Here is a 16,365-nt window from a genome sequence, read left to right as displayed (position 1 = left end):
GCGCCCCAGCCCTGCAAAGAGCGAGGCCCGGAGCATCGCCGAGATTCGGGGGGGGTCGCCGGAGACGGAGGGTCCGGCGGCCGCAGAGACCGCCAAACAGGGCTGGGGCCCGGGCGCTGCTGGAACATGTGCTGGGGGATACAGGTGCGGGGCCCGGCGGGGGGAGGGTTACTTGGAGGGGGACACCGACGCTGGGCCTCGGAGCTCGGGGTCGGATCCGAACGCCAAGAAGAGGGTTGTCTGCGGCGACAGGTGCCTGATCAGCCCTCGGCAGAGTCCCTGGGCGAGGCATTTGTCCCCAGGCGGTCTTAGGAGCCGCTTTCCGGGTGCGTGTCGGACCCGGGCCACCGAAACCGCGAGCGGGGCGCAATCGCGCGGTGGCTTTGAGTACAGCAGGTCTGTGACTCAGTTCCCACAGAAACTCGAAGTGCTGAACCAGAGACTTTTTTGACGTGTTTGTTTTTGTGTGTGTGTTTGTTTTAGTTTGTTTGACCGTTGCCAGACTATGTTTACCCTACTGGTCCTGCTCAGCCAACTGCCCATAGCTACCCTCGCGTTTCCTCATTGCACAAGAAATACAAAGGATTCGAGGCATGCGGGAGAAGAAGGTAAGCACGGCTTGGGTTTCGTTGAAAACCCTCCTGGGAACGGAGCCCACATTACAGATCTCGAGCGAGAAAGTGTGGTACGGTGTTTTTGAGATTACATGACCCCATCAATCTTAGAAGTACTAAAATAATCTTTAGTTTAATTTGTGGTTTATTTGGCAATGTTGTGGGGTTTTAATGTTCTTTAACTACAGCTTATACAAATTTATTTCCGAGTTTCCTTTGATAAGTATATATTTAAGAGCTGGTTTGTGGTTAACTGAATGGAAAACCTATTTCGACTTTTGAAAATCAGTGAGTGACTTTTTTCTAGATGAAGCTATGTGGTAATTATAATGAGCATAATTACTTTTTTTTCCTGGAAAGATGGACTGGGAGTCCAGGATCTAGCCTGGATTTGTCGTGCGACCCTGGGCACGGTACTTAATCCCTTTGGGCTTGAACGTCTTCATCTGTAAAATGGTGGGGGGGAGGGAGAGCAGAATGATCTCTGAGGTCGTTTTTGACTTTCAGATGTCTAGTTGTCTAGATAAAGGCGGATGGTTGAGAGAAGATTAGGTTTGGGACTTGCTAACCTAGAAGTCTGCAGCTTTTAGGTTCCAGGTTTTAAACATTTTAAAAGGCTAATCTAGCAAAACCAGAAAAGAAAAGAAAAACAACAACAACAAAAACACCTTTGGCTCTCAGCTTCCTTCTCCCTGTCCAGTCATTATGCTTCCTCACCCAGTGCCAGCACTTTGGATCGTTCCCCACACATTCCTGTCTCTTATCCCTCCTCATCAGATCCTACTCTCAGCTCATTTTCATTTGGGAAGGATCTGTTACACTAATATTCCTGACTGACTTATTAATGATTAATACAGCTCTGTGTGTGTGTGTGTGTGTGTGTGTGTGTGTGGTGTGTGTGTGTGTGTGTGTGTGTGTGTGTTAAGATGGCAACACCTTAACCCAAAAGAATCAAACACTGATGACAGAATTCTAGGCAATTGGATAGACTAGCTAGTGGGATAGGGAGAGATTATGGAAGAAGATTCTTCTTGGTACCTCCCAAGTTACACTATAAATGTAAGCCCACCCATGTTTAAGGTTGATGGCTCATATTCAGTAGGACCAGGTGCTGCTTCCCAGAATGACTGTAACTGTGTTCATTCATTCACAGGATACAGGCATAAAAGACATTCTCAAGGACATCACAAACTATGGAAGAAATTTAGAGATCATACTTGAGTGTGGAGGGGTGGAGATGTCTGTTGGAAATGTAAATGAGGGACCCTACCCATTTGAAAAGCTGATTTGTTCAGTCGGTAACCACTTTATGAACACATACTATGTGCCAGGCCCTGGAGATGTAGACATGGAAGACTAATCCCTGCCCTGAATGAGCTCTTCATCTGGGGAGGGAGGGAGGGAGTAAACAGATCATCTCCACGAGCTCTTTAACAGGGTTAGGAACAGAGAACTCTGAGAGCAGAGGGAAGAGTGAATAGCAGTAACTCTGCCTTGGGAGAGTTGAATGGCACAGAAGCCAAGGCTTTCCATTTGCAAATTTGAAACATTTTCCATTTGGAGATAAGAAACGTGACTAGAAAAAAGGGACCTTCAGCTAAATTCTGATAAATCCTGAGGGTGGAGTTGAAATTACTCAAATGGAGCTTATTTAGAAAACATGGAGAGATAGAAGAGAGGAACAGAATGGAGTATCTGGGTTGATAGATTTGTGACAGTGGGATGCACAGACAGCCTCCTAGGTTAGCTTAAAACAGGAAAAATAGATAAGAGAAGAGAATCTGAGGAAGCAAGTGCAAAGGCCAGTGCATCCTCCACCAATGGTCAAGGGGGAAATAGGAGCTGTCATGGGTAGCCAAGGATGCTCAACAGGCAGGGAAGTTTGCTTCTTTTCACTTAGAAGAAAATTCAGGGTTGCTTAGAATCCAAATAACAAAGGACAGTATTTCTTCTGAGATCATAAGGGATGCAGGGAAAAAAACTGATCTAGTACTGAAGGCTAAGTCTAAGTTCAGCCACTGACAGAATCAGAACTTTCACACTCAGGGAAATGGCAAACAGCCACCCCTGGAAGGCATGTTTAATACAGTATTAATCATAGTATCATGATAAAACATAAATATCATTTCAGGAAAAATAAAAATGTTTATGGCTCTTTTTTATTTTCCCTTCAAGTTAAAAGTAGTTTTATTGAGTCCCATGCTGGGGAGGCATTTTTTATAACTCAGATAACCTATTTGAACAGAAGACTATCAATGAGAAATTTGACACTGCTGTTTTAGCCAATAAAATGTAAAGATCTGAGAAGTAACAGTACAGAGGCAGATTTATAATTCTCCATTTTGAAATTAGATTTCATGCAGTAGGTATTGCTAAGTTGCTTTGGGATGCTTCATCACTGGTTTAGTCCTTCAAGCCTATACCAAGCTGAGAAACACCAGACTATACCTATGCATTGCTTCAACTGGTAGAGTTTAGGTTTCCCACTATAAGAATGTTGAGTCTGTTCATCCATTCAGTAATTTTTTGAGCACTTCTTCTGTGCCCGGCACCAAGATCCCTTCTTTAGTGGATCTTTCCTTCTAGTGAAGGGAACAGAGTGGAAACAAATAAGTATGTAAAGTGTATGGAACACCGGATGGTGATGAGAGCTATGGAGAAAAGCAGAGTATGGACAAGGGGTGCCAGAGGTGGGTGGGTAGGGATGAGGATTCAGAGTAACATCCAACTAAATCCTGAAGGAGCTGAGAGAGAAAACTGAAAGAAGAAAGTTCTATTCAGAGGAAACAGCAAGTACAAAGGCAGGAGAGAACCAGGTATGTTGGAAGCCAGCACAGCCACAACAGAGTACAAAAGGGAAGGGTGGTAGGAAATGAGGGATGAGGGTAGAGGGGTAAGAGCTTGGGGACCAGACCGTATAGGGTCTTGTAGTCCATTGTAAGGACTTTGGCTTTTACTCTGCAGGAGATGGGATTGCTATTAGAAGGTTTTTAAAAAAGCAAAGTAAAAAAAAGTAGGAACAAAGTCTGACTTACCTTTTTAAAGGATCTCTTTGACTATTATGTTAAAAACAGACTATAGAGGAACAAGACCATTTGGAAGGCCATTGCAGGAATCCCATGAGGGATGATGGAGGCTTAGAAAAATTTTCATTCTGTCTCCATTTGGTGATAGCATAAAATCTAAAAGAAGACAAAGGAGGAAGAAGAACAGAAATATTTCACCACACAGTCTCCTCCATCTGCCTTTTTAAATACTTCTTAAAACAACTATCACCAATTATCCCATTCTAACTTCCCCCTTGGTTCTCCCTTGGCTCAAATAACCCATATGTGTTATTTATAACATAGAAACTGACATTCTAGAATAGTGCTGGCCAAAAGAAATATAATGTTAACAACATAAATAATTTAGATTTTTCTAATGGCCACATTTTAAAAAGTAAAAAGAAATAGATAAGGGGCCGGCCCGGTGGAGACCGGCCGCTCACTGGCTGAGCGAAGTGCGGGCGCAACACCGAGGGTTGCGATCCTGTTTCCGGTCCTGATCCGGTACGGGCGCAACACTGAGGGTTGCGATCCGTTGCCGGACAGACCGGTTCCCGCTCACTGGCTGAGCGAAGTGCGGGCGCAACACCGAGGGTTGCGATCCTGTTTCCGGTCCTGATCCGGTACGGGCGCAACACTGAGGGTTGCGATCCGTTGCCGGACAGACCGGTTCCCGCTCACTGGCTGAGCGAAGTGCGGGCGCAACACCGAGGGTTGCGATCCTGTTTCCGGTCCTGATCCGGTACGGGCGCAACACTGAGGGTTGCGATCCGTTGCCGGACAGACCGGTTCCCGCTCACTGGCTGAGCGAAGTGCGGGCGCAACACCGAGGGTTGCGATCCTGTTTCCGGTCCTGATCCGGTACGGGCGCAACACTGAGGGTTGCGATCCGTTGCCGGACAGACCGGTTCCCGCTCACTGGCTGAGCGAAGTGCGGGCGCAACACCGAGGGTTGCGATCCTGTTTCCGGTCCTGATCCGGTACGGGCGCAACACTGAGGGTTGCGATCCGTTGCCGGACAGACCGGTTCCCGCTCACTGGCTGAGCGAAGTGCGGGCGCAACACCGAGGGTTGCGATCCTGTTTCCGGTCCTGATCCGGTACGGGCGCAACACTGAGGGTTGCGATCCGTTGCCGGTCACGAAAAAAGACAAAAAAAAAAAAAAAAAAAAAAAAAGAGGACCATTCACTTTTTCCACAATTAAGACAGGAATTTTCTGTCTCGTTTTTATCAGTATTTGAAATCTTTTTTATTTCTTTATTAGTCTTTACATCAAAAGAAGAAGCAAACTTTTTCATTCATAGACACCTCCTATATAATAGATTTGACTTGGAGCTCTTCACTGCTGGCGACCTAGAAAGAGAGTGCAATGAAGAACTCTGTAATTATGAGGAAGCCAGAGAGATTTTTGTGGATGAAGATAAAACGGTAATTTGGTTGATTATGTTAATTGACTGGGAACTTACTGAATTGTACTTAAGAAAGTTGTAATTTCAGTTATTAGAGATATTATGCTTTAAACAAAATCAGGGTATGTACCTGTTATCTCTTTCTACTTCTTTAAAATGCTAATTAAACATTAGATTTAGCCTTATTCTTAATTAACTGGGTTTATAGTAATTAGCAAATTATATGTTGTGATTTTGTATGTTTAATATTTATTATATTTAAAAACAATCATAGGGCAGAGTGAATTACACTTCAAGATATTATTTGAGGCTGGCAGGTTAGCTCAGTTGGTTAAAGTGCAGTGTTAGAACACTAAGGTCAAGGGTTTGGATCTCCGTACTGGCCGGCCACCAAAAAAAAAAAAAGATAATATTTGAGTTAGTGTTCTAACTCAGACTTTAATTGTTTAAGACTGAGCAATTTCTCTTATTAGTGCTATTACCCTTTTTTGATTACCCATATTTATGTTTCAAATATTTACTGACAATCTACTATGTGCCAGGTGCTCTGCTAGGCACTGAGGATATAAAATATATAGCTCCTGTATTCAGGAGTTTATTGTTCGGTCTATCAGTTTAATTTAAGGGAAAATTTTTTAGAAGTTCTCCCGTAAAATTTAATGAAATCCTTTCTTGATAAGGTACAAAACAGATAGCACTGTGCCTGTTATAATCTGGCATATTCTTGAAAAATATTGTGACCCACATTTTTTTACTTTTGTAGATTAAATAACCCCAGCTACTTTTTCCCTTTCTTAAAAGCCCCATTTTAGGGCCGGCCCGGTGGCGCATTCGGTAGAGTGCGGCGCTCCCACCGAGGGTTCGGATCCCATATAGAGACCGGTCCGCTCACTGGTTGAGCGCTGTGCAGGCATGACACCAAGGGTTGCGATCCCGTTGCCGGTCACGGTACGGGCGCGACACTGAGGGTTGCGATCCCGTTACCGGTCACGAAAAAAGACAAAAAGGAAAAAAAAAAAAGCCCCATTTTACTCTTTGATCAATGAGAACCTTTCCAGGTATCCTTCAAATGCAGGTGGTAATTGACCTAGTTTTTGATTCTTCCATAATTGTGTACAGCCTCCCATTTCCTACAAGTACTTGCCAAATCTATTAAAGAAGGAAAACAAAGTACATACTTTGTAGTTGTGCCTGTTGGGATTTTATTATGTTTTACATAAATCCATTTTCTAGTTTTTATCGTGGTTCCTTAAAATGCAGTTCTATTCTCTCAGGTAACACTGAACTATGACTATCTCGGGGATGTTTCCCCAAATCAATAAATACCTTACGATAAAATCTTTTGAGGCAAACTGAGGGCCCATCTGGCATAGAAAAATTCAGACTCCTTTTCAAACATGGTCTTGGGGTCCAAAGTTTCAACTTCCACTTTTGGTATTTTCACTGACCCTCAGATGCAGTAGTTTCCCCTAATGCCGGAGTAGGGGCTCCAGTCAGGTGAAGGGAGAATAGCAAGGCACCATAACCAATTAAAGAGACAGCAGAAACAGTGGTGGATGGTAGTGCTTTTATTAGAGTGAGTCATGCCCTCCAGCTTGAATGAACTGAGACCTGCAGCACATGCCAAGAATTTACCACCCCTAGGTCTTTGGGACCCAATGAAACGATCATAAAGAAATTAAATATACTTGGAAATTTTACCTTTTTCTTAGATCACATTTTGGCAGCAATATTCGATTGAAAGACCAACCACAAAGTCAGGTAAAGCAAAAATTGATCAAATTTAATGTTTTTCTTGTCCTCTCTCAATGCTAATACATTTCGGTTTTATTGTTTGAATTTGGTTATTGCTCAACATGAATGCCTTGTAAATCCAAAAAAGATTTCTCAAGAATACACTAAGCTATCTAAGACAGAGAAGGCCACGTTCATCTATTAACACACTGAAAATCAAGTTTGGTGAGATACTAGGGAAATGAGATAATAGGCTTAAAACTGTTTTAAACAGCTCAGCTAAGTCAAGACTTGCACAGAATAAAAGTAGGTCTCTTTTAGTTTCAAGTAGTGAACTATTTTATTTTATTTTTTTAAACCATTACAAGTGAATGGAATACTTCTGCTGGGTAAATTAAGATCGTTGGGTAGAATTAAGTAACTTCTAGAGAGGGAAGATCCTTTATCTCATCTGTATTGATCATCTCTAGCTGCTTTTTAGTCAAGTGGGTCTTTTTTTTTTTGCCACCTATTCTTTTATTTCCTTAGTAGGGCCCCTATAGAAAAGACTAATTGCATAGCTACACCAAGTTGCTTAATAAATGTATCATAGTAGTTAATACCAAAATATGTCTAGTTGAGAAGAGAATACGTTTATCCCACTTAGTATTGACTATTATCCATTTAATATTACATATTTAAAATAAATAAAGGAATTAATAACCATAACTAGAACTTTTAGAAGTAACATTTAAATTTTTTTTTAAAAAATTTCTCTAGCTCAAAGACTTTTTAAAGAAATCAGTATCAATGATTAAATGCTTAATAATGTGTTTAGACACAGTGTTAATTAAGTCTGTTGAAATCATAGGTGATGCTTTTGAGTTGTTATAATGTTATTTTAACCATTTCTCTTAAGATGGTAACAGAGAGAAAGTCGATGTTATGAGCCTTCTGACTGGATTAATTGCTGCTGGAGTATTTTTGGTTATTTCTGGATTACTTGGTTACTATCTTTGTATCACTAAGTGTAATAGGCAACGACATCCACGGTAAGTTACCAAGTAAAAATATTTAATTCATTATTACACATTCTATTTTGTTATTTTAAAATGGATCAAGCAAATAGCTGCCTATTATTTAAAATTTTTTTTTTTTGGAATAATTTTAGATAGACAGGAAAGTTGCAAAGGAAGTACAGAGAGTTCCCATATATCCCTCACCCAGTTTCCCACATTGTTAACATCTTACATTACCATAGTAGGTTTGTCAAAACTAAGAAAATGACATTGGTACGTTATATTTACTAACTCCAGGATCTATTTCGATTTCACCCATTTTTCTATTAGTATCTTCTTTCTGCTCCAGGATCCAGCCAAGGTACCATAATATATTTAGTTGTCATGTCCTTCCAGACTCTTCTAGTCTGACAATTGTTTGGTCGCCTAATTTAACACTTACATAAACAACTTAATGATGCTATTTCTAATGTCCTTCAAAAGAATACATGAAGTTTCACATATGTCAGCTTGATTTTTCAATATTTCCTTCTTAAGCAAGAGGCAGACACCAGTGTTCCCACATTATTTCCAGAGGCAAAAAGAAGTGCTGTAGTTTACGCTGAGTTACAGAGTTAACAGATCATTATGGCTACCCAAATAGAAATAGTGTAACTGGCTTTTTAATTCAACTATATTTATTGATACTTTATGTAAAACTTAATAAAAAAAATAAATGGTTACCAGTAGAGAATAATAATGTATTAATAAAGTTTCAAAGATTCATAAAGGCCATAATTGTTTGCATAATAGAAGCCCAGCATCCTTATTTAAATAAAAAGTCCTTTTTATCTTCTAGTAAGTATGGATGAGTACCTGTAGAAATAACCTTATTCATAAAAAGCACCAGATGCTAAATAGGCTATTAGAAATTGATGCTTATATATCCATATTCACACTGTCAAATTCTGTGAGCAAGCTTATGGTAGTGACCTGTTGAACTTTTTTATAACTTGGTCATTTGATTCATCTTTTCAGCAAAATAGGCAGTGTTTTTGTATCCTTCCAATAGAATAGATAGTGTTCTTTATCATGTATATTAGAAGATTCTTTGTCTTCTAAATTAAGGATAGCTTTTAACTCATCTCAAGTAAAATTTAAGTTCTACAAAGCAACTGGACTGTATTCTTCAAAAAATGTCATTGTCATGAAAAGGCTGAGGAATTAACTGTTCAAATTAAAGTAGATGACATGACAATTAATGCAATATGTGGTCCTGGGCCAGAAAAATAATTGCTATAAAGGAAAATTTGGGGGCCTATTTGAATACGGACTAGATATTAGATAATAACATTGAACCAGTGTTAAATTTCCTGAATTTGAAATACTTATCTTTTCAAAATAATTATCTAATGGCTCTAAAATTCTGTTGGCAATCACTGTAAAAAAGAAAACTAATTAAAACAAGATAGCATCAAAAATTTTGTTTGATTGGTTGAATTTTTAGTTTTTTTCCATTTTAAAACAGACTGTACAACTCTTCAATGCAGTATAAAAATAGACCTATCAAAAACCAGATTTTAATCATAACTGTTCAAATTAATTGTAGTAAGGCTGTTCTTAATTATTTCATATCAGATATATATAAATGAAAAATAGAATGACTTGTAGAGGAAGAAACTGGGAATTTGGAGGCAAAGGTTCTCACGTTAATTCTGCCCCTATTTAACTGTGGAGCTTGAAGCAAACTCCTTGATTTTTTTTTTTTTTTTATTTTTATTTTTTTGTCCTTTTTGAGACCGGCCACACTGCACTCATCCAGTGAGCACTATGACCGCACCGGTCATCCCTATATAGGATCCGAACCTGCGGTGGGAGCGCTCCCAGTGCCGCACTCTCCCGAGTGCGCCATGGGCTCAGCCCCAGAATTAGAATTTTTAAAGTTACTTATTAAAAAACCCTTTTACATATATGTAGATCTAAATGAAGTTAGTAAATATAAAAGATACATTTTTTTCTAAAATTTAGTAAAAGTATTTTCTCTTGAAGAAGGTTTAAAGTATGGGTTTTTATTTCGTTTGCTGTGAATTACTTAAAAATCATTTCCATTGAGATGGGAGTATGTGAAAATTGTATTTTAAGAAGATAAAGGACTTGAATTGACATTTTTCCAAAGAAGACATACAAGTGGCCAACAAGCACTTGAAAAAGATGTTCAGCATTGTTAGTCATTAGAGAAATGCAAATCAAATTAAAACCACTTCACACCTACTAGAATGGCTATAGTAGTAATTTTATGTAAATAACAAGTATTGGAAGGATATGGAGAAATTGGAACCTCATTCATATATTTCTGGTGGGAATGTACAATGGTGCAGCTACTGTGGAAAACAGTTTGACAGTTCCTCAGAAAGTTAAATATAGAATTACTGTATGACCCAGCAAACCCACTCCTAGGTATATAAACAAAAGAATTGAAGAGGGACTCATCTAGATACTTGTACACTGATGTTCATAGCAACATTATTCATAATAGCCAAAAAGGTGGATGGAAACAACCCAAGTGTCCATCAACAGAAGAATGGATGTGCAGAATGTGGTATATCCATACATTGGAATATTATTCAGCCATAAAAAGAATGAAGTTTTGATGCATGCTACAACATGGAAGAACCTTGAAAACATTATACCAAATGAAAGAAGACAGACACAAAAGGACAGCTATTGTGCGATTTCTCTTACATAAAATATCTAGGAAAACAGACAAAAAAGATATGGGCCAGCTGCCAAAAATAACTAATAAAATAAAATATGTAGAATAGGCAAATTCAAAGAGATAGAAAATAAATTGGAAGTTACCTTGGTCTGAGAGGGGGTAGGGTGTCAGTCCATCTGTGCTGCTATAACAGAGACCTGAGCCTGGAGGCTGGGAAGCCAAGATCAAGGCACTGGCGAGTTTTAGTAAGGACCCAGTCTCTGCTTCCAAGATGGCACCTTGAATGCAGCATCTTCTGGAGGGGAGGAACACGGTTCCTCACATGACTGAAGAGCAGGAGAGAGAGAGAGAACCAACACCCACAAATCCTTTTTATAGTGGCATTAATCCATTCATGAGGGCAGAGCCCTCATGACCTAAACGCTCTTCAAAGGCCCCACTTCCTAACAGTGTTGCATTGGGGATTAAGTTTTCAACATGAGTTTTGGAAGGGAAAAAAAATTCAAACCATAGCAGGGGGAATGAGGAGTTATTGCTTCATATGTACAGAGTTTCTGTTTGGAATAATGAAGGGTTGTGGGAATAGATAGTGGAGATGGGTGTACAACATTGTGAACCTAATTAATACCAATAAGTTATACAATTAAAAATGGTTACATGGCAAATTTTATTTTATATATATATACATATTATATATGTATGTATGTAAGAATATGTATATATATATATGTATATATTGCCACAAAAAAATTTTATTTTATATATATATACATATTATATATGTATGTATGTAAGAATATGTATATATATATGTATATATTGCCACAAAAATTAATTTTTTTAACTAAAAAAAAGAAAAAAAAAGTAAGAGTTTCAGGCAACAGATGAAGAACTAGGATTCACCTGTTGGAGAATAAAAGTTGAACTTACGAGAGTAGGCAAGTTTCCTGAGTGTAATGAAAGGACAGAACCTTAAAGGATACCCATAGTAAGCGTACAGAAAGAAAAGGAGATGCTGGCAAAGAGGGCGGAGGATGGGGGCTACCTAGATTGTAATTCTAGCCCCGTGCTAGAATTCTTGAAAGGCTCCCTGAGGCATTATGTGACCTACGAGCATGGACTAAGGAGTTTGTCTCTGTAAATCATGTAAAAATTTGAGAAGTGAGAGAAAGTAAGGAAGAATTGCTTTAATTTTTCTTAAGCCACTATCTTTAAGTTGACAGACTGCTATGAATTTCCCTTATTTAACAGATAGGAAATGAACAAGGTCTTTGCATTTTCTAGGACTTTTTTTTTTTTTCTTTTTCCATTTTGTCTTTTTTCGTGTCCGGCAATGGATCGCAACCCTCAGTGTCGCACCCATACTGGACCGGGACCGGCAACGGGATCGCAAACCTCGGTGCTGCGCCCGCACCTCGCTCAGCCAGTGAGCGGGAACCGGTCTGTATGTGGGATCCGAACCCTCGGTGGGAGCGTCGCCGCACTCCCAAGCGGCGCACTGTAGCAGTGCGCCACCGGGCCGGCCCCGCCCCCATTTTCTAGGACTTTTGACTAAGATTTTATTCAGTGTGGTTCTCTCTATGAGCTGGTGGAATCCACAAGGTTAATGAAGAAATAAGCAAAATTTGTCTTTAGAGATTCTTTTTGACTTTTATCTTTTTATGTTTTTCACCCCATTCATAATGTTTTTCAAAAAATGCCCATGTTTATTTTCATCTTTAATAATTTCACTCAAGGTCTATGGTAGCACAGCCATTATTCGGTGTCCTCATGCTTGACATTTTCTTCTCTCATCTCTGCTTTTCTTCATTTTCTGCATTTCTGCACCACTACATCTTCTTACCCTATGCCTTTTTTCTCTAAAGTATTCTTAGCTTCTTCCCTGCATGAAGGCAGAAGCAGAATTCAAAGACACAAGGAGTAAAGTGGTACCATGATTACAGAATGTCTTCTAAGTATGTTATTGTAGAATTAATAGGCCCTGGCTATCTCTTATTTTAAATGTAAGATTTGTTATAGTTAATGTTAATACAGTGTAATGCTGTACAGTTCACCGATCATTTTTACATCCATTGTCTCACTGTGATCCTCCCAGCAACTCTTTGAGTTTTAGGGACATTTCAAACTAGATTTACTAGACATTCCCTTATGTTGGGATTAACTTTTAAATATTTGCTAAAGAACTTTTCATCTATTTTCCAAGAAATTCTTTCAGCAGAACTATTTGTTCTCTTTCTATATTTTGAAAGCCTAAAAGTGGGCTGGGGAGAGAGGGAATATTTGAGAAAGAAAAGAGTAAAAAATAAAACCATTGTCAGAAAAGTTTGCCTCATTCTTCTGTAAAAACATGCCAAGAAATGGAAAACAAAATCTTTTCATTTCTTAGTTTCTATATTTTGTGGAGGAAAATAGGCATAATAGGATGTTGTCATTTTGAGATATTTAGTGCATACTTTCTGATTTCAATTATGTAAGATATAAGATGTGCACAAAAACACTGTGTAGATATTTAATGACTGATATAATTATTACATTGTTTCTATGTATTAAAATTTGGAAGTCAACATGGAAAGATTTATTCATTCAAATAAAATATATGTCTCTCCTCTTCCCTATAAGCAAACAAATAGAACTTTTCGTCACAAGCTAATGAATGTGGCAACTGACTGCCTAACATGAATACATTCCAGATTTCTGACAGAGAAGGAATTGTGTTGAACCCTCTAAGTAAACTTGTGATCCTCTCAGTCACCTCTCAACTATTGAAGGGTTGATTATCCAGTTCCTAGATTTACATAGACTTTTTGCTTCTCTTCTCTTTGCAATTTTTCTCTCTTTCCCTCCAATTTCAGATCATATTATTACCTCCAAAGAACAAAAGTGTTCTAAGAGACAAATTGGCTGATTTAGTTTGAAAAAGTTTATAGTATTTTGGGTCTGCTAGACTGTCTCTTGTTGGGAAGAATATTGTAAATGTTGACTAGAAGTTGGAGATTATCTATGAATTTTACTTATCCCATTAGCCATAACTATAGGAGATTAACTTATGTATGGATACTTTATAGACAGCCAACTTTACAGTCTAAAGAGATCAATTTTCTAATGTTTAAACTGTAATTTGTAATTCACAGGTGAGAAGGAAATACCATAGGTTTAAAACACCTGACTTGGGCTGGCTGGTTAGCTCAGTTGGTTAGAGCACGGGCTGATGACACCAAGGTCCAGGGTTCAATCTCTTTACTGCCCAGCTGCCAAAATAAATAAATAAATGAAAAGAAATAAAACAGAACACCAGACCTGTATTGCACTTCTACTATCATTGGCTAACAAGGTTTCGTGGAAATGGTGGGACCTGAACTAAGCCATACTTTTTAAAAAATTGTTGGGCCTAGATCAGTGGGGGGGGGGGGAGACAATGTCTCAAGAAAGAAAACAACACAGTGAAAGCTCAGACAAGGGCCTGAGAATTCACTGTATATACGGAAGAGTATAAAGAAGTTGCCCTGACAAGAGCAAAGAGCTATAAAAATAAGGTGAGGCCAGAATAAGGAAGGCTTTGAAAAGGAAGCACAGGAGTTAGAACTCGATTCCGTGGAGAGTAGCTGCAGGTTAGACTTTGGAGGGGAAGAGTGACGTGACGGAAGTACGGGGGGGGGGGGGGGGGAGACAATGTCTCAAGAAAGAAAACAACACAGTGAAAGCTCAGACAAGGGCCTGAGAATTCACTGTATATACGGAAGAGTATAAAGAAGTTGCCCTGACAAGAGCAAAGAGCTATAAAAATAAGGTGAGGCCAGAATAAGGAAGGCTTTGAAAAGGAAGCACAGGAGTTAGAACTCGATTCCGTGGAGAGTAGCTGCAGGTTAGACTTTGGAGGGGAAGAGTGACGTGACGGAAGTACTGTTTAGGAAGAATCAACCAAGCAGCAGAACCGCAGGAGGGAACAGAGGTGAGACCACCTTCAGCTGTTATGATTAACTCAGTGTCATCAATTTCCTTGGCTTGGAGTTGTGCCACCTTTTTTTAATTCAGAAGCTTGAGAAAAGGGAATTCACATATTTTGAGTCCTTATTATAGTGTGCGAGACACTGCAAGAAGCCTTACATGCAACATCTTACTCAATCCACACAAAACAGTTCTGTTGCGGTAGCTGTTATTATCCCCATTTTAGAGAGGAGGATACTTGTGTTATGTACTTGCATTGGTCATATAGCTTTGAAATGACAGGATCAGGCATCAAACCCATGTCTGACTTCAAAGCTCTTGGACTTTCCACTATACTACGACTCTTTCAGAGTCTATGGGTCAAATAAAACTGTTTTGGTGTTAATAAATTGGATCCAATATTTATCAAAATAGTCAGTTGGATTTTTTAATATTGCCAGCTTGACCTAAAAGTGCTTCCTTTCCTGTACCAAAATGCTGTCTTTCTGCTTGACTGCCTTTCCTAGACCTAAATAATGACTCTCTTTTAGTTCTTCAGCTGTCTATGTAAGGAACAGGCATAGTCCCTCCATCATTTTCAGAAGACCTGAGGAGGCTGTCTTATCTCCATCGCCACCTTCTGTGGAGGACACAGGATTACCATCTTATGAACAGGCAGTGGCACTGACCAGGAAACACAATGTTTCGCCACCACCACCATATCCTGGGCCAGCAAAAGGTTTTAGGGTATTTAAAAAGTCTATGTCACTCCCATCTCATTAAGCCCATCTTGCCATCTTGATATAAGAAATTTATGTTTGAATGGTTTGTTCTCTCTGAACCAAAAATAACATGTCTATTCAGCTATTTGTGACAAACTGCAAGAAATAAAGGAGGAATAACCACATATACTGTAGCACAGAAGATCTGTCTCATCTTGGACCTGAACTTGATCATTATCAGCTTGATAAGAGACTTTGACTCCATATTTTTGCAGTTAAGAAAGCACTTTTTGTAATGCTTATTTTAATAGTTCAAAAAATCGTTGTTATAGATAGCATAGTTAGAACTAGTGAACTGTTTGTATCCTTTTTACAGATAACAGTTGTAGATTTCTTGTGTTGAATATAAAAAAAAAGTAGGAATTTATAATCATTAGATTATTCCAAGTCATGATATTGGACCCACTCTTTATTAGGATTTCTTTTTGGTTGGAAATACTTCACAGAATTTGACATTTCAGTATAAATCTGTGGCCTTAATATAATCACTTGGTTTTATATTTTAAGTTATTGCATAGCATTCACCATATTTTGCTGGTTTTAGTTTCTAACTCTTGCTATCAGTCATATTTCATTATGGGGAATGAGTTTTCTTTTTTAAAAAAACACTATTTGCTATGAAATTAGTTCTTTAGAGGGTACAGGGTTTCAATGGCAAGGATTTGCAAGGGTTGTTATACTCTTAAATAGGCCTCAAATCTTGGGGTAACTAGAACTTGATAAATTTACCCACGCTACTAATGAGTAGATACCCCCATCTTCATTGTTAAATTATATATATATATATAAACAAAATAAAGTTTTTTATATATGTATATGTACATATATACACATATAACTACATATGGTTATCTTGAAAATGTGTCAAACTTCATAAATAATAGTTTGAGAGTCTGGAAAAATTAATTCACTTTTCTGTTATTAAAATAATGTTGATTGAAGTTACTAGAAACCCCCTGGATCTCTTAATATGTTTGAACGCAAAAGAAAAATGCCATAGGTAATCATTTTAACCATACTTTGTCTATTCTTGTAATCATATATATGACTAGTTTTTCCTTAAAAATGCAGTAGAGCGTACGCTATAAACCACTGGAGTGTGTGTGCATGAATTCATATGGGTGCGTATGTATGTATATGTGAATTTGCTTCATCTTTGCAG

The 16,365-nt window shown here is 38.6% G+C and overlaps 1 protein-coding gene across 1 annotated transcript; it reads left to right on the top strand.

Annotated features, from left to right (window-relative positions):
• Nucleotides 1-66: 66 nt before the first annotated feature.
• PRRG4 (proline rich Gla (G-carboxyglutamic acid) 4 (transmembrane)) lies at nt 67-15,240 on the top strand. The gene is made up of 6 exons (XM_008573301.1): nt 67-144; nt 484-608; nt 4,926-5,089; nt 6,783-6,831; nt 7,703-7,835; nt 14,973-15,240. Exons 2-6 carry the CDS (start codon nt 506-508, stop codon nt 15,202-15,204), a joined length of 681 nt encoding a protein of 226 aa, XP_008571523.1. The 5' UTR covers nt 67-144; nt 484-505; the 3' UTR covers nt 15,205-15,240.
• Nucleotides 15,241-16,365: the final 1,125 nt, after the last annotated feature.

The sequence above is a fragment of the Galeopterus variegatus genome, unplaced genomic scaffold, assembly GCF_000696425.1.
Source record: "Galeopterus variegatus unplaced genomic scaffold, G_variegatus-3.0.2 Scaffold899, whole genome shotgun sequence".
In the NCBI taxonomy this organism is placed as follows: Eukaryota; Metazoa; Chordata; class Mammalia; order Dermoptera; family Cynocephalidae; genus Galeopterus; species Galeopterus variegatus.
Note: the sequence above shows the minus strand (reverse complement) of the source record. Positions and strands in the feature narration are given on the sequence as shown.